This window comes from Chlamydotis macqueenii, chromosome 3 (assembly GCF_036417535.1).
Source record: "Chlamydotis macqueenii isolate bChlMac1 chromosome 3, bChlMac1.mat, whole genome shotgun sequence".
In the NCBI taxonomy this organism is placed as follows: domain Eukaryota; kingdom Metazoa; phylum Chordata; class Aves; order Otidiformes; family Otididae; genus Chlamydotis; species Chlamydotis macqueenii.
In genome coordinates this window covers 70,462,727-70,480,488 of record NC_141558.1, presented here as the reverse complement: position 1 = coordinate 70,480,488, position 17,762 = coordinate 70,462,727, and the positions used below count along the sequence as shown (strand labels likewise).

General features: G+C 36.7%; 1 protein-coding gene across 1 annotated transcript in view; it reads right to left on the bottom strand.

The window, feature by feature from the left end:
* Window positions 1-14,837, bottom strand: part of CLIP4 (CAP-Gly domain containing linker protein family member 4) — a 28,443-nt gene extending 13,606 nt beyond the window's left edge. Inside the window, exons 1-7 of the mRNA XM_086745131.1 lie at window positions 14,705-14,837; window positions 11,617-11,756; window positions 10,618-10,711; window positions 9,567-9,728; window positions 5,705-5,823; window positions 3,756-3,992; window positions 390-525 (exon numbers count right to left, since the gene is read on the bottom strand). Coding sequence (XP_086601257.1) covers window positions 390-525; window positions 3,756-3,992; window positions 5,705-5,823; window positions 9,567-9,728; window positions 10,618-10,711; window positions 11,617-11,756; window positions 14,705-14,837 — 1,021 coding nt within the window. The remainder of the gene's footprint in view (window positions 1-389; window positions 526-3,755; window positions 3,993-5,704; window positions 5,824-9,566; window positions 9,729-10,617; window positions 10,712-11,616; window positions 11,757-14,704) is intronic.
* Between the last annotated feature and the right edge of the window lie 2,925 nt (window positions 14,838-17,762).

The following is a 17,762-nucleotide window of genomic DNA, read 5'->3' as shown; positions in this document are numbered from 1 at the left end:
CTCAAGCTGGAAGTTAGAAAAGAACTACAGGCATGAATCTCTTAAAGGAAGGCAAAGCAGGTAAAGTAACATGGCCATTATTGCTACAGCACAAATAGCTTCAGCAATATAGGTGGAAAATGAGGAAAGACTATTAGCTCACACTTTCAAGGAAATAACCAGAAGTCACCAGAAATTTTGACCAGTTGGTTGTTTCAGTGATTTTGCAAATAGTTGCAGCTAAACTAGGAACACTTTAAAGAATCAATATAACAAACAAAACAAGCACTACAAAAAAGAAAAGCAACAGAATTTATTCTCCCAAAAGCTTTGTATCTTCCAACACTTATTTTTCAAATTCAGATTTAAAAGCAAAAAAAAAAAACAAAAAAACCCCTTAAATGTTATACCGCGTTTCGGTGCACACTTGAAGTACTGGACTTTTCCAACGCTTCCATTGTTCTTTCCTTCTGGTTCATCCAGCTCTACGCCAGCCCACTGGCCACTGGCAAATTCTGTTGTGCCACAAAATCTTAATGTACCAACCTAAAGCAAAAAGCATCAACACAGAATTACTTTGTTAAACAATCGTACACGAGAACATAGTATAGATTATAAAAGAGAGCAAGTCAACTCCAAGCTTTTGATGAGAACAGAGAAATACAAATATAACAATCTCTCGATTATTGACATTCCTATCTTTCAACGTCTGCAAATGCATTTTCTAAAATGTATTTGTCTTTTGGCGACTATTTGGTATCAAACAAAAGCAGTGGTTATTGACAGAGCTCATAAAACAGAAGAATTAGACAGTAAGCAGCGTTGTAGAACACAACTCCATGTGAGCAAGGTACAGGAGTATATGCCTGACCAGAAGTTTTACATTTAATGTCTTCCATGACAATAGTTCCAGAATCATGGCTAGATATCTTGCTGAACTGCAGATTCCATGGAAACACGAGATTAAAAATTTTAGTAATATATCTGTGTGTATAAATATATACATAAAAATATATATATTTATATACATATATTGCAAAAGTTAAAGGGTAAACTTCAGAGTATACCTAATTTACATTACATTGTACCTTTTTTTATTGTTTCAAAACATACTATATAGACTCTGAAAAGGCAGGTATATCAAGAATATCAAGGCAGACCAGTCTTGCTGGTGGACCTCAGTGTCCACAAATGCGCATTATAAGCTCACACACTTCAACCAAACGGAGGAACAACAGAGATGCATTTAGCACTGATTTAAATTGATTTTTATATTTGATTTTTAAATTAGTTTTAGTCATAAAAACCTTTGATCTTTAAGTTGCTCAGTTTTCATTATCTCATATGACCTTAATATTATTAGTTTATTTTTTACTATGACATCACTGTCTAATCCACCCTTAGAGAGTAAACAGATAGAAAATTTTTTTTCCTTACTATAAAAGTTTACAGTCACTCTTTCTTAATGTTCTGTAAAGGAATAAACATGATCCAGAGCCCATTCTTCTTTCACAGTGAAGATCTCCTTTAAACTTGACTGTTATAGGCAGGTAAATCACACTAATCTAGACTCAGACTACCAACCCAGTGACCAAACTCAGCCAGAGGAAGCTTGGCCAAGCATCCTAACGGATTCCTCCACTATCCAGGCACCAGCCAAAGGGCACTTACCAAGAAGAGGGAAAGGACCAGCAGGCATCTTAAACTGGAGGTGAAGATGGCTAAACTAAGGCTCTAGCTTTGCACAAGCAAGGGGCAGAGGACATCTTGGACATGAGAAACATGACAGGAAGAGGATAAAAGAGTTTTCTCCCAGCTACTGGTTTCCCTGCACTCACATTTCACTGATTGTCCACTCAGATAACAATCTAGCACAACAGGAGCCCGTGAAGCTGGGGGACTCCAACATGTACACAAACACCTGCTTACACAGCTTCCGATCCTGTAAGAAAACTAGAACAACAGGTGCAGTAGGAATCAAGAGAGGAATCTATTGTCCCTCTGGCATCTATTGTACTTGGCTTTCAAGCTTCATTAAAGCTGATATATTAGGAGACTGGAGAAGCAGGAAAGAGAACAGGAATCCATAAACATTGCTCGTAAAAATGCTGCCATTCCAGTACCCTTGTTCCAGCTTCCATATTCTGGAAATAAGAACTGATCCTAGAGGAGGTTAAGAATTGGGCACCATTTTCATCATCCTGTTCATATTTATAAGTATGAAGGGAGAGGGGAAGACATGGCTGAGATCAAATTCTCCATTCAGACAAATGGAGAAAGTGGGTAGGAAATGGCGTGGGAGTGATGCAAAATAGCTCCTTGCACACAAAGAAAGGAAGGGCAGAAAGCAGATGTGGAAAAAGATGACCAAAAACCACAATCACATTCCTCCTTCCCACCTGCCATATAACAGCTTTGGCTCCCTTTAGAGGGAGGGGGAAAAAAAGAAAAAAAAAAAAAAAAAAAAAAAAAAAAGCAGCTAGCTAGAAAGCCCTCCTGGCCTTTGGCAACAGAAAAACAGCTTCCAGCAACTTCTGAAAAAACACTGTAACAGCATATTCAATTTAAAAAATAAAAAAAAATTTAAAAAAGAAGTAACCATACCCTGGAAGCTTTATCTATACACAACAAGCACACCACAATACAAACAGTACTGCGAGCCTTACTTGCAGCAAAAAATACACAAGAGGACTAATTTTTTCCCTTTCTTGCTATAAAGCCTGTATTAACTGGCAGTTACATTATCTCCCCTTGCTTGCACTGTGCAATGGCTTCCAGTAAAAGAAACTTCCATGAACTTCTTACTGCGGCTTCCTGTACGGACTTCATTTAAAATGCCTTCTGCGTAGCTAGTGATTCCTTCGTTTTTCCTGACCCAATTTCAAGAATGTACCAAATGAAAATACAGAATGGAAGCTGCTTTGCACTCTCAGTGGGGTTCATTTTAAAGCACTTCAGTTGTGATAATTACAAACCTGAAGTTACACTAGAAAAATTATTAAAGGTAAAGCCACTCAAACATAACATTTTGCTCACAAATGCCTTCAATATTTACCAGAAAAATACTTGAAATCTTTAAAAGAGTTCTAGTACTCTTAAATAATTTCAGAGCCTTTGCTATTAGAGCAAATAAAAGGTGTAAATACTAACTTCAATATCAATGCTACATTTTTCAAATAAATTTTTTAGAACATGTCTAGCAAGGTAGCTTCTTAAAAGCTATTCACATTTGAGCTGGAGCAGTATTAGCTACATTCTTATACTTCCACAGAACCATGTAACAACCCCACTGGCACAGTACTGCTTCACAGATTTTAGCTGCATTGCACCAGTCAAACTGGGTTACTATAGGCTAAGCAGAATTAAAGTTTTCTTTTACTGCCTTCTGGAAACTCAGGTACAATTCTTGAATAGAATACATACTCATAACTAAAAGCTGGGCAACTCACAAAGTAATCTGTAAATTTTACCATCATTCTGATGCAACACCAAAAATGTTAATAAAAGCTGAGCCATGCTCACGTACTATAGGAGACTTAAATTGTTTAGATACAAAATGCAGACTGTGCCTGCCAAAACAGCTTTTCATAGTACTGACTTTCTGTAACACGTAACAATTGAGCTTATTACTTTCTGTAACCAGATCCTTACTGACATCCAGAGCTCACACCTTCCAGAAAGTGTTTTAGACCCACAAATTTGAGCTATGTCTCCAAAGGGGTAAATAAATTGACTGTCCAGAAATTATGAGGGTAGTATCAGGTTGCTCATCATACCTTCTGTCCTGCAATAACAACACGATCTCCCAGTTTCAGGCCAAGCGATAAAAGCATGGCCTTGCCTGTTACATGATCATAGCTTGGAATCACGGCTTTTGAGATGTCACATGAGAGAGGCACTGCATCCAGCAATATCTGCTTGATTTCTTTTGCACTGGCTGCTGCATCTGCCATTTCCAGTGGCATATCTATCGGATCAGGAACCACATCTGCTGGAATCTGCCCTTTGTCATTCTGCAGAAACATAACATAGCACAGGATTTAATGCTGTGACAAGGTAAACTCGATTAGCCAAAACCACAGTAGTTTATTAAGTTAATTAGATATTTTTCCTATAATGTAAACAACTATAAAAACATCCGCATTTTCAAAGAAGGATGCCAAAACATCCTTAGATATATAAGCTAGCATTTACAGTGACTTGTTTTCAAAAGTGCTAAGTTATCAAAACTTTTAATCTAAAGGACATCATTAATACTCTGAACACATGAAAGACACACCTGTATATATCTATGGATCTGAACACAGATTTAGAAAAGTAAGCAAGAACCCTGGTCTGTAACACCAATACTGTAATGCTAGTAGTTCCCAAAGAATTTATCCTTACCCAGTGTATAGTCTACTCCTTGGTGATGGTTATTCCAAACATTAAGACAGAATTTAATCAGTATATAGTGCATGCATAGAATACCCAAAGCTGATGTCTCATATAAATACTTGAATAAAGCTGTTCAGGTTTATTTAGATACAGGTTGATGCATCAGAGATGAATTAAGGACAGAGTCCTTTCCAAACACTTCCCATTCTCAGAGCACAGTGACAGTGATTCCCCCTATGTCCCACATGCCCCGCGCCCTACGCCCGAGTTGCTGGAGTACCAGCTCACCTGGAGCTAACCTTAACTCAAGGCCACAGCCAGACAGCAAGTACACTGCTGGGCTGCCAGGCTCCTACAATGGCATGTTCTACCTACGCTTTCTTCAGCAAAGGCATTAGTAACAGATCTTCACCTAGTCTGTGGAAATACAATTACCTCAGTCTTCCAAATTTGTCTCAACCGAGACCCTAGACTCAGAAATTACCAGAAGCTCAAAGAGGGAATGATGCAGAGCAAGATTGTATTTGCTTTGTTTCCTTAAAAAAAAAAGAGACTGAAAGCTCAACCTTCCCCGAGTCCCCTATAAATGTCCCTCTCACGAAGAACTGTATGAACAACGATGTTCCAGAAGATTTCACACCATCAGTCATACGTAAAATAATGACTTTTCAGTACCTTAAAACAATTATAATTTCTCATTTAAAAAAACCTGAATTTGAAAATGGAGAACTGAGATAGTGTCTATGCTTAAAAAAAAAAAAAAACCACACAAAAAAAACCCCCAAAAAAACCAAAAAACACACCAACACACAACACGCCCCCCAAACCCCAAGATTTGTGACTACACACAAATAGCAGCATTTTACACTGTAACGTAGGACTACTATTTAGTTAGTAAGCAGAGTAGTTAATGTTTCCTCATTATTGGTTACTTATGCTAATAACTAAGTTTACTGCTAAGCAATACACTGCATTTCTGGAGGTCACAGACCGCATTCCTGAATTTCTGAAAAGGTCCACCACTGCCATGACAACTGTTGCAAGGCACAAAGGAGTACTAACAAAAGTTCAAGTAACAAACAGAAGAACACCTTGCCAGCTCTTTGAACTAATGAACTAGACTGTGACACAAAACACAAACTTCAACACACAAGTACAACAAAGCATACAAAATCATTGAATATGAGTTCCAAATAATTTTTCTGAGGCACTATCACTCTATGTATACACATTTTTAACTAACCAAAACCCTGGACGGACTGTTCAATTTTTCCAGGTACTTTTTTCACCAGATAATAAAATGAATTAATTACTAGCCTTTTGGTGAATCTACAACCTAACTCCTTACCCTAAAGGCAGGATTTGCTCCATGTTCCAGTAAACACTTGACAGCTCCTGTACATAGGTTAAACGCAGCAATATGCAAAGCTGTTCCAAAATCAAAATCACTACAGGTGGCATCCACATCTGCAATTAAACATCACATGTGAGGTATGTAAGTCTGTTACATGAACATTTCACCTGACGGATTCCATGAGAGGACATTCATCTTTACAGTTTATGTTAACACTTAGAGAGAAACCGTTATTCATGTGCTAAGCACATATGAGAAGCAATTCTAGATAGAGTATCAACCTTACCTGCATCTGTTTATTCATACCATGAACCAATCTGGAAGATGAGCAGGAACTTTCATTCATTTTATAATACTGATTATTTAACTGCGAAATTGTTGCTATACAGAATTCTCAATCTATTGTGCTAAGATTAGCAAGTCAGTAACTTTAGATTTGCTTGTAAGTTAATGTTTCAGAAATACTTATATTTTATTGCTTCTAGGCATCAAATGTTAAAATGAGATATATATTCAACCAGTTTTCCTTTGTGAGCAGGTAGTGAGGCAAGGGAAAAACTGATTATACCTCTGCTTTACATTGATTAAATTACTAATGGCCAAGAACGAAGTAAGAGCTAGTGATTTTTATAACTTCTTTGTTTTCAAAGAATTGCATTCTGAAGCGTCTTGCACTGACAATCTGGAAAATGGAGCACCGCACTTGCCTAGAAGAGATTTAGCATAACATATATATTTGCATCAATTGTTCCCTATGTATCTTTCAATCTACCATGAAGTTATTACTGTTCTAGAAGACTGGAGTTTTAATGTCTAATGCTCCTCCTGAACTATACAAGAGAGATGTGAGTTTAGTCAATTATGTATATGACTGTTAATTAAAAATGCCAGCTGATTTAATACAGAAACCAAAAGTCAACAAGTATTAGCAATAATGTTCCAATTTGAAATACTGGTGAGGTACATAAAACTTTCCACCTCATGGCTGTAGTCTCCTCGTATTTTCCAGTATCAGTCTCTGTCCCAAAAACCACTAGTCCTCACAATGTGATAAAGTATATCGCAACTGTATCAACATCCTTATGCAGTTATTAAATTAACATTTAGTGGGAAAAAAAAAAACATTAATATATATAGAAGACATATGTATGTCTCTGTATAGATATATCAACATCATACATACTAACAAAAATTGACTCTATATTTTATAAAGATCAAAGATAACAAGTTTGGGATCAAATTTTAACAGTTTTACAATTCCACTAATATGAATAAAAACTCAGCTATTTTAAATTTAACTGGCACACGCATAAAAAGACTGCATTCACATGATGCAATGACAGCTATGTATGCAGATGCACCTTTTATATGTCAAATGTCAAAAGACCATTACCAGTTTAAAATTGAGTAGAAGCTGTGTAGTTCTATACAACCACTGAAACATCTATGTTTAATAAAGCTATCAAGTATTTTCTGAACACATAGGAACCAATTTGCAGAAATACTGATCAGTAGTGTCAGCTACTGAGTCAGCAACAGTCACACATACCTCTATTTTGAAAAGTAACTGACATGTAGATTTTTTTTTAATATTTTTTTTTTATTTTAATTTAAATTAGACTAGTGTGACTTCCTCAGAATTGCAAGCTTCATGCTTGGAGTTTCTACACACTTTTTCTTAGACCTTTGTTCTAGGTCTAAGTTGGCATACTAATGACGACAAAAAAAACCCCACATATATACAGAATGTTACCCAGTAATTACCCCAAAGTACCTAGGGGAAATTAATATGCAGCAGTGGTCTGGCATTAGCAACCCATGCAGGTTACAGTCATTGTCTAATGGCATGACACAACAGTTTTAATTCTTAAGCCTTTAACAAGTTTTATATTTAAAATAAAGTAGCTCTCTTATAACAATTGAGGAATAAATCTGTATAAAGAATTTAACTGCAGAGTGTCATACAGGAAACAGTTTAGCAGTAAATCAAAAGGAAACATCCATGGTACTAGCTGTCTTATAATGGGTATCTCAGAGTCAGTATACCGCTGTCTCAAAAAGTTATTTATATATGAACAACCATTTTTTCCTCCAATTCTGTATGGGTCCATCCGAGGCATACTTGCCTTCTATGTACGTCCTCCCTTCTCTGCAAAGAGCCCGATGAAGTACAGAGCTTAGATCATTCTTTCTGTTAATTCAGACCATCTATTGTTTTCATAGAATCACAGAATGGTTTGAGTTGGAAGGGACCTTAAAGACAAACCCCCCTGCCCTGGGCAGGGACACACTCAAAACCTCATCCAACCTGGTCCTGAATACTTCCAGGGATGGGGCATCCACTTTTCTGGGCAACCTGTTCCAGTGCCTCACATGTTCCAGTTTAAAGCCGTCATCCCTTGTCCTATCACTACATGCCCTTGTCAAAAGTCCGTTCCTCAGTTCTCTTGTAGGCCCCGTTTTGGTACTGGAAGGCTGCTATAAGGTCTTCCCAGAGCCTTCTCTTCTCCAGGCTGAACAGCCCCAACTCTCTCAGCCCATCCTCATAGGAGAGGAGCTCCAGCCATCATGTCACAGAGCTAAACATTTTATACATTTTCTGAGATTAAAAAAAACAAACAAAAAAAACCAAACAAACCAACAACAACAAAAAAAAAAACCACACAAAAAAACCAACCCATCATCTGCTTATACAAGAGTTGACATTTGCCAAGGCATTTAACCAGAGTGGTTTCCTCAGAAATCTGAGTAAATCCCCACCCCTTCTGTAGGCACTGCACAAGAGATGAGAACACCAAATGCAAATGAAGTCTGAAAGAAGACCTAATCTGCTGATGCAAATTACGGAGACTGGACTGCTGAAGTGTGATACAGACTTAATTACTGTGTACTTAATTATTTTGCCTTTTGTTATCAACCTACATTTGTTACCCGCTAAGGATGTCGTACCAATAACAACACTGTTTAACAACCACCTCTATGATGATTCAAGATGCTGTAAGCAAGCCTTACGTATTCCAAAAACCTAATCAGCTTTTCAGAATTTTGAGAGTCTTTAGCTACAACTAGCTAAAAAGAGCATTAATCATTTTGCAAAACGGCAGAATCAGAAGGATATTCAATAGAACAAATTAACATTTGTACAATTTTAGTATTAAAATTGCTTACTGGTTTTGATATCCTGACCTAATTAGGAACAAATCGTTCTGGTTCAGAACAATTTCTGTTTGCATTACTATAAATAGAGCTCCAATTACTAATCCTTCACATTATCATTCCAAAAGGTATTATCCATTTATGCCAAATACTAAAGTCAAACTGTTCCTGATACATGACCTTCTAGACAGACAAGAAGTGGGAAAAACGAGCGTGTTAATTCAGTCACTAGTTTGCCACATGCTGTTGCCCAATCCCCACTTCTCCTTTACCCTTCTCTCAGCATTTCAAACATACTTCTCAATGTTCAGGGAATCTTAAAAACCCTAAGAATTTACCAGAATAGTTACATCTTTGGTTTTCTGCATACATTCTCTTAGTCCTCAACAACTTAGAATTAACCTGTTTGCCTTCCATTCTATTAGATATGTCTCTACCATCTTGTACAAAGCTCAAGTTTAAAAACCAGCAATGGAATCAGTGCATAAAACCACAAAAAAAAAAAAGAAAAAAACAACCAAACCCAAAACAGGTTAAGAGAAAAATTAGCCAACAAGGCTGACTAAAAAATAAGAAAATAGAAATTACTTATGTATAAGGGATCAAAAACCCCACATTTAAAGACTACGACACACCAGCTTAGGGTCAACAGAGTAACAACATGTGGACAACTACAGGAAACAAAAGTGACAATGCCTACCTTTTGGCTTTGCATTTTTCAAAATAACACTAATAAGTTCTGGAACATCAAAGTAGGCAGCATAATGCAAGGCATTCATATTTGTCCAGCGGCTGCGTAAACTGCTGTCAGCACCCAAATCAATAAGCTGGGTTGCAAATTTTACAGCAGTTTCAACATCACCTGCAAGGTAAATTTTGTAAAAAATGCATTAGAGATTTATTTGACCTCAAAAAACATGCATGTGCTTAGGTATAATACACAATGTACATTAAACCCTTAAAGCTACCAACAGAACAATGACCATGCCTTTAAGATTAGGATGCAGAAATCTCTGCCTTTTATCATAAAGGGCAGAGATCTCTACTACAGTATATAATAAAACTACCTGTTTATCTGTAATGTAAATGACGCATCACCCATCAAAACTAGGGATTTTAGTATCTGATCAAAGAAAAAAAAATTACACACCACAATGCTGAAGTTTGTGTTAAAAAGATCTGCCAACACCAGAAAGGCTAACCTATGCCAGACCTCAATCAGAGACTTAGTTCAAATTCAGAGGAGAACAGGCTTTCAGTCAACAATAAAAAGATAATAGAAGTGTTCCAACAGAGTTAAATATGCTCTTATTTCCAGTACTTATGACCACAATAATGTAAACAAAGATCATTCTTTTCTTCCGACATGATCAGAGTTAAAGAAGAAAAAGAAAAAAGAACAGCCAGTTACCTAAATGTTCTAGTTTCATTGATAAGAAAACTGCTGCTAGCTTAGTTCACCATTTGTACCTCAGTCTGAAAACAGCCTTTGCTACATTAAATATAACTTTAAGCTGCTACTAGTGTTTGCAACACCTATACCACTAACTTAACTTACTCTCAACTGCCACAGCCATAACTGTGTTATAGCTCTGTATCTTCCTTTCTGATGGCTACTAGAAGAGCCAAAACCAAGCACTTAAAAAAAAAAAAAACATACTATTGCAATGAAAGATTCTGTAACAGTCAGTGGGATTAGCCTGTGTGAATTAATTAGGTTTTTAAATCTATAATGACATTTCTTTACTCACCAATACCATGAGCCCCTGATTTGCAAGTGTAATGCAAGAGAGTCATATCGGTCAGTCCATCTCTGTCATTTACATTGCAACCTCTTTTAATGATCTGAGAGACAAGTGGAAAACAAGCACATTTTAGTTCTGGCATGTCTGACATCAATATTATTTAGTAAGTTTTTTCAGATTTATTGACTCCTGGATTCATTTCAAAGGCCAATAACAAAGAAGTCTGTCAGAATAGACTGTAACTGCAGAACTGAGCAACACACACAAATGTAGTATAGTATCATACTATTAACCTTCATTGTTTACAGATTTTAAAGCTTCCTTATATTATGACTTCTAACATGTATTTCACATGCTGAAAAGCTAACTACTTAACTGCGCAACAGAAAAATTACATAATTTATGAAGTCTCTCCTCTTGTTCTTTGATCTCTCAGCAATCCAACCCACCCCCTCCAAAAAAGCCTCCAGTTCTTCCTACTACAGTAGGAAGAATCCTTACTATACTTCCCCACTCGTCTAGAAAAGCCTGTAATCCAGAAGAGGAGAAATAAGAAAGTAGGACAGAATTACTAGAAACAAGGTGTTTTCTGAAAGCAGCCTACTGCAGGTTGCAAAGAGATTTCAGTTCATAATTCATTTTGTGCCTTGGAAACATCGCCCGATTGGCTTCACTGGAACTTCATATACTGGAGTTTATGATTACTGCTAGGTAGGAAACTGAAACACAAAGGTGGCGGGGTCTCTAAACAACTGCTGTAAGATGAATCATTGTTTCTACCACCTATCCAAAGGTACTGAATTTTCATCAATCATCTTTCTCTTTCCTAATGAAGGCTGACAACACATGGTATACAAGGCACTGATGAGTAACCACCTGTAAAAAGGCAGAAACTGTATCTGTGTTTAGCATTAGTTCTGCTTCTGAATGAATTGTTTTTACTCCCTGTCAACATAGTACTTCTTTAACACTGACAGCATTCCAGAATCTTCATTTATAACTCACCTCATTGCCAATAATATCAATATTCTGCTGGACCTGTGGAACCCACTGCCTTAAGATGGCAAACAATTCAGAAACCGATGTCTTGGGGTTGAAAAGTATTTCTTGGCATGCCGCATCATTGGGATCAAAAAAGGAAAACTCTGTTAAAAAAAGGAATAATTAGGTACAATTTTAAGTTTTAACATGCATCTTTGCTCAGAGGCAAAGAATAGCAGAAAGAGTTGCTTCACTACTAATCACATTAGAAAATCAGAATGTTGAATTAATTTAGAAAATTTTCTTTAACATCTGGTCTATTTTTCCTTTAACGCTAAGGTCTTGCTTGTACTTCTGAAAAAGCTTTCAATCAGAAACCAATACAATGGTACTGCAAGGCTGATTTTCAGTCTAGGCAAGGACTAACACAGATGTGCAATGATTATGCTAATGAGGGTTTACTCTTGCTTCAAGCTAGCCAAGGAGTGCTGATTCTAAGCTGTTTCCAAGCACAGACAAGCCTCAATCTCATAGCGATTAAGCATGTACATGATTTCTCCATAGGCTACAAAACATGTCTTTTCCTTCCTCTTCCATCACAATTTACATAAAGCATATCAAAATACAAACGTGCACAAATCAGGAAGGCATTCCATGGCCATTATTTTCAGATATTTCATTAATGTATCAATCCTAAGTGGTGGCAGCTGCAGATAAACATCTTTAAAAATTAAGCCACTAAACCAAGATCAGAAGGGAAAAAAAAAAAAAAAAAAAAAAAAAAAAAAAAGAGATGTATTTTTAAGATGTTAAGCCTCATGTTGCTTCAGGCAACCCAAGGTACATGTGTAAAATCCACCTTACTATTAAAGTATGATATTTCATGTTACTTACAGGTGTATGCGTGTGCATGTATATACACATATGGTATTTTAAATGTGTGGAATTTCTTCCAACTCTGGAAAATTGTATGAAAGAATCTGAGCAGCAGCGGCTATAAGAAGAGGGAACAGAAGCAGAACCTACTGCCAACAGCAAAAGACTGAATCATGGAAAACACTGAACTTTTACCCCTACTGCAGCTATTAGGGAGCTGTCTTTTTAAAAGATTTCAAATAGATGCACAATGTCAGCTTGCATCAGTCACACAGATGCAAGGCTCTCAGAATGGACATACAGGTTAAGTAAAACAGAGCATCAGCCATCTGGGTGTACGACATGGTATAAACTACCTCTGGATGAATCATCATAACCTTTCCTCAAAAAGAGCATACCATGCTTCTAGATTGGATTAATACATTAAAGCACATATGGAGCTCGCTTCCTGGCTGTCTAGACTTCCTCTAACTGCATTGCCTTGATTCAACAACAATGAAAAAGGAAGACAACTTCACCGATATTTAGCATTAATTTTTATTTGCAGCTAGCATATAAAAAAGCAAACCCCTTATCTCCTAGCACTACACAAAATGTGCTTCCTACCTACATCCCATGTACTGATATAGATCTACTGACTTATCTACTAATATTTAATTTCTGCATAAACCACAGTTGTTCTCATCCTGAAAGCTATGAAGTAAATAGACAACTAGTCAACAACAATAATCTTGCACAACATGCATAATTACTCTACCAGGAAGCTTTCTAGCTACGAATCTGAACCAAATCATGTATCAGAAATCAACTCTTAACAGACCATTAAAAGCAGCATGTTAGGGTCTAAAATCCGAGAATATATTAAGTATTAAAAACAACCATAATAAGTTCTTAACAGGTGATCAGCTGTAGTGTTTGTAGACAAAAGAAATGTTACAGAAAATCTGTTAAAACAAAAAGTTCCATGAAAGGATGACAATGACATCTAGGTACTTTAAAACATTACTTTCTCCACCTCTGTCTTTCCCACGCATTGATTACAGTGCCCAGATATATTAAGGAAAATAAATACACTTAATGTAATGATCAAGAACCTTTGTCTGCTGCAGTTGAACACTCTTTACCCAGATTCAGTAATATTACTGTTACACAGGTGACAGCAGCCTCCTATAAAAGGAATTTTTTAAATTCAATAAGTAAGCATAGACTGAGTAGGACAAATAATAGTAATATTGTAGTGTTATCAGAAGATATTACAACACAACAATGTTTAAAGAAGGACAAATAGAATTTTTTTCTAAGGGATAAGAAAGCAGAATGGAATAAACCATGGCAGTACCGAAGACTAGAATAGGACAGGCAAGTTATGAGAACAGGGCTAAACATGTAAACACACATGTTCATATACTAAAACATACCACATGGAACTGTTAAACTTCCAACCTGTGCTAACTCATCAAATGGGTCTCAAGAACGCCGAGTTTGTCAAAGACAGAAAGTTACATTACATTACACATATTTATTTTTCCTGAATACAGTTGATTCCCGTAATCAATGCATGGGAAAGAGTTGGAGACAGTAATTTTTAAGGTATATAAATGCTGCTAACATCTTCTGCCAATATTCAAATATAATATAATTGTAGCCATCTATGAAGATTCCTACTTACAGTGATATTTTAATATTTTATATCCTGTGTTAAATATTATTTATACATGTGAAGACAATTCAACATTATTTTGAAAGCCGATCACCAATCCTTGCTATATTTCTCTGTTAACACTCATTTCACAGTCCTTACCACCATCTACACTTTCAACAGAAATATCCCTTGTAGTGTATTGCTTGCATACTGAAAGCACAAAAAAAGTGTAACTTGAGATTTTAAATGTAATGTGGATGTTTACCTGCATTCAATTACCGCGTTTTTACATCTTAACACAATATCCAGTTCTACATTGAGATATAATAAACCTACAAATATCTGGCCACACACAGAGAAGAAATAGTAAGAAAGAAAACATATTACAATTTAAAATGTATGCAATAAGTAGAAAAAGTATGAGTCTTCATATGCAATTTCCTTTAAAAAATAATAGAGAATTCTTTTAACAAGCAGTAAACTTTTTTTTCTGAAAAGAAGGAATAAATAAAGAGTAGGTAGCTTTTCTTGAAAATTATTATTCAAATATATTCTCTGCTGATCATAAATTCATTTTCTGTTAAAAATACATACCACAGTCTGAAGGCATTGGTGCTGCAGCAACAGAAAAACTAACAGAGATTTCAGAGTTTGGGAATAAGAACCGTTCTCTTTCAATGAGGGAATCTCCTTCTAAGGAAGGTTCTGGGAGATCCTCTATGGTCATTTCTAGAAAGCCACTTCAGGAGGAGGGAAAAAAAATGAATAAATAACCTCATTAGAAATACTTTGGATTAGGTCTATCATAATAAGATACAATGTGCAATGAGATGAAAATCTTTCCTTTTTACAAACATAAAACATTACTACCACTACATTCTTATAAACTAATAAAGCTAATTAGTAAAAGCTAGTAGATTATGGCGTCAAGGACAGTTTTGACTTTATCACTAAACCCGTATGTTATTAACGGAAAACATGGTATTTCTCCCCAGTTTCCATTTAAGCAGTAACGAAAATAATAAAGCTGTAATTAGCAACCATACGGTGATGAATGGATTTGCATGTTTTAGAGCTTTATGAGAATGCGAAGCATCAAGTACCTTTCCTCATACTCTGCATGCATCTTTCTTTCCTTCACTGTGAGCAAGAACACGCTAAGAGCTACAGCTTTCTCCTCTTTCAAAATTCCTGTCACTTTAATCTTCCCACACAAAGCTGCAGACAATTCATCACTGAGTGATTCACTCCTCGACTCATGATTCCACATTAGCTCCTCTCCCAGCTTCTCCTCTCTCTATTTTAAAACAGCATACTTACCACCGTGTTGTAACCTCTACCCTGGTGTTCTTTCCAGCCAACTTTTCAGGCCTTAGAGCAACCTAGGACAGAGAAGGATGATTAGACAGCTGTACAGAGCTATAGTGACATTTTCTAACAGACTGGCCAAGTTACATTCCAGTTGCGGCTCACATGCAGAGATCAGAGGAAAGCTGGTTACTATTGGTAAGACACCTACTCAGGCAAACTCAGTAAGAAAAGAAGAAAAGCATTATTCTGAATAGAAACAGATATTATTGTGCTATCAGAGACTACATCTCACAGACAAAAAAACTGAAATTCTGCGTCTTCAATTTTCACAGTTAAATACTCAAGAGTAAAAACAGTGCTTCTACTAAACAAGTCTAATTTTTTTATTCTGGAGACTGTTATACAGTGCTTTTTAAACTGGAATTCATTTAGCCAGTTTGCTTGACAGAAAGAATCTGTGGAGCTTCAAGGCATGCTTGTTTTTATTACATTTAATTTATACACATGAGTAAACAGGAAAAACAAAAAAGTAGTCTGTTTTTGAGACTTATTTTATTTTTTGTATCTTACACACAATAAGCTATGTGAATAGAGTTATTCTAGTGTTTCCCCAAATATATTTGTCACATTACTTGGGAACCTCACATAATCTACACTCTAATATATTAAACAAGCATTTTAGCAGTGGATTGCAGATGCTAATCTTGAAGTAAATAAAAGAAAATCTCCTCTTGCGCACCATGCACAGTTCACCCCGTCCTCAACTTGCAAAAGAGGTCCAAATTAAAAATGCTCCTTTTTCTCCAACTAGTTCACTTCCTCAGTCTTACGCAGCTGTACAAATGCATGTACTGGCACAAAGAGAAGATCAAGGAGGCCCCTGGGAAAGGCAGGACTACTTTTTCCCATAGCATTATCAAATTGCATTGGCTTAAGCGTTCTTAGATTCAACATGGCCAAAAATATCACTAATTATTTCAATTATTATTTTAATCCAGTAAGGAAGAGCTAGAGTTTACTTTTTGAGTGGCTTTATAGTTATAATAAACATGACAGCAATGACTTTCATGTATCAGGGACTAGAAAGTCTCTTAAGCTGCAAGCCACTAATTAAATCTCTTTTGTAAGGCAATGGTGAAATAAATTTGCTACCATTTGATATTTGTTCAGAGGCTGTGGCAAAACAAAACAAAGCTTTGTAAAACACAGGAACGCACAACAGTTTTGCACAGGTAACACATCAGACACTCATGAAATGCACAAAGGAACAAGTAATAAAGGATGAGTATAGAAGAGATGACAACTGAACTCGTTAAGTCAGAAAAAGACAGGGAAGGAGTTACAAGCTTTTTGCACAGCGCTGGTAGTACAACACTGAGAAAACAGAAGAAACACAATGAAAAGTAGCCAGACCTGACTGAGCAGATGGTAACAGGAAGAGGTGAGATTTGTAAAGTACAATGACAAAAGCTGCTGGAACTAGAAATCAGAGACATTTGAAAATTAATACCAAAAAGACTGTTTACTGCACACAGAAAAGTAGACTGAACAGAATGGAATCTGTGCATTTGCAAGTATCCAGGGCATCTTGTACTATAAAGGGCCAGAGGGGAGAACATAATTTATGAGTGAAAAGAATTCACCACACAAATTACCAAAGCAAAGCAGGCAGGGAAACTGACAGAGTTGTTACTGACATGAAGACCAAAGTGCTACAATGCATGCACTGACCCAACTCCATAAAGAATGGCTTCATATGTCTACACTAGTACCAACACCCTCTGACCTAAGCATGCCCATCCTTACACCGCAGGATTTTAGTTTGGATCTGGAAATACATTGCCATGTGTCCTAGTTTAGCCCTGGTTGGGACCAGACTACACAGTGTCTCTCTCACTCCCCCCACCCTCCAGTGGGACAGAAGAGAGAATTGGTAAACAAAAGGCAGCAAAAATGCCTGTGTTGAAACTAAACAAAAAAAAAAAATTAAGAGCAATAACAGAAGAAAACAAAACAGTGATGAAAAACAAATACAGTACAATGGCTTACAACAAACCTCCACACCCAGTTTCTTCCCACGACTCTCCTCTGCACCCTCCTCACTTATATACTGAGCATGATGTCACATGAGGTGGAACAGCCCTTGGGCTAGTTTGGGTATTTACCCCAGCTGTTGGCTAATTAGTAAACTATCCTAGCTGGGTGCCCCAGCCATAGTGGCCGCCAGCTCTGGTTCTCCTCCCAGCTCAGGTGAATATTAACTCTATCCTAGCCAGAACCAGGACACCTTGTCATGACACAGTACTGAACCATGCAATGTCAAGGCAACATGTTCTGCACC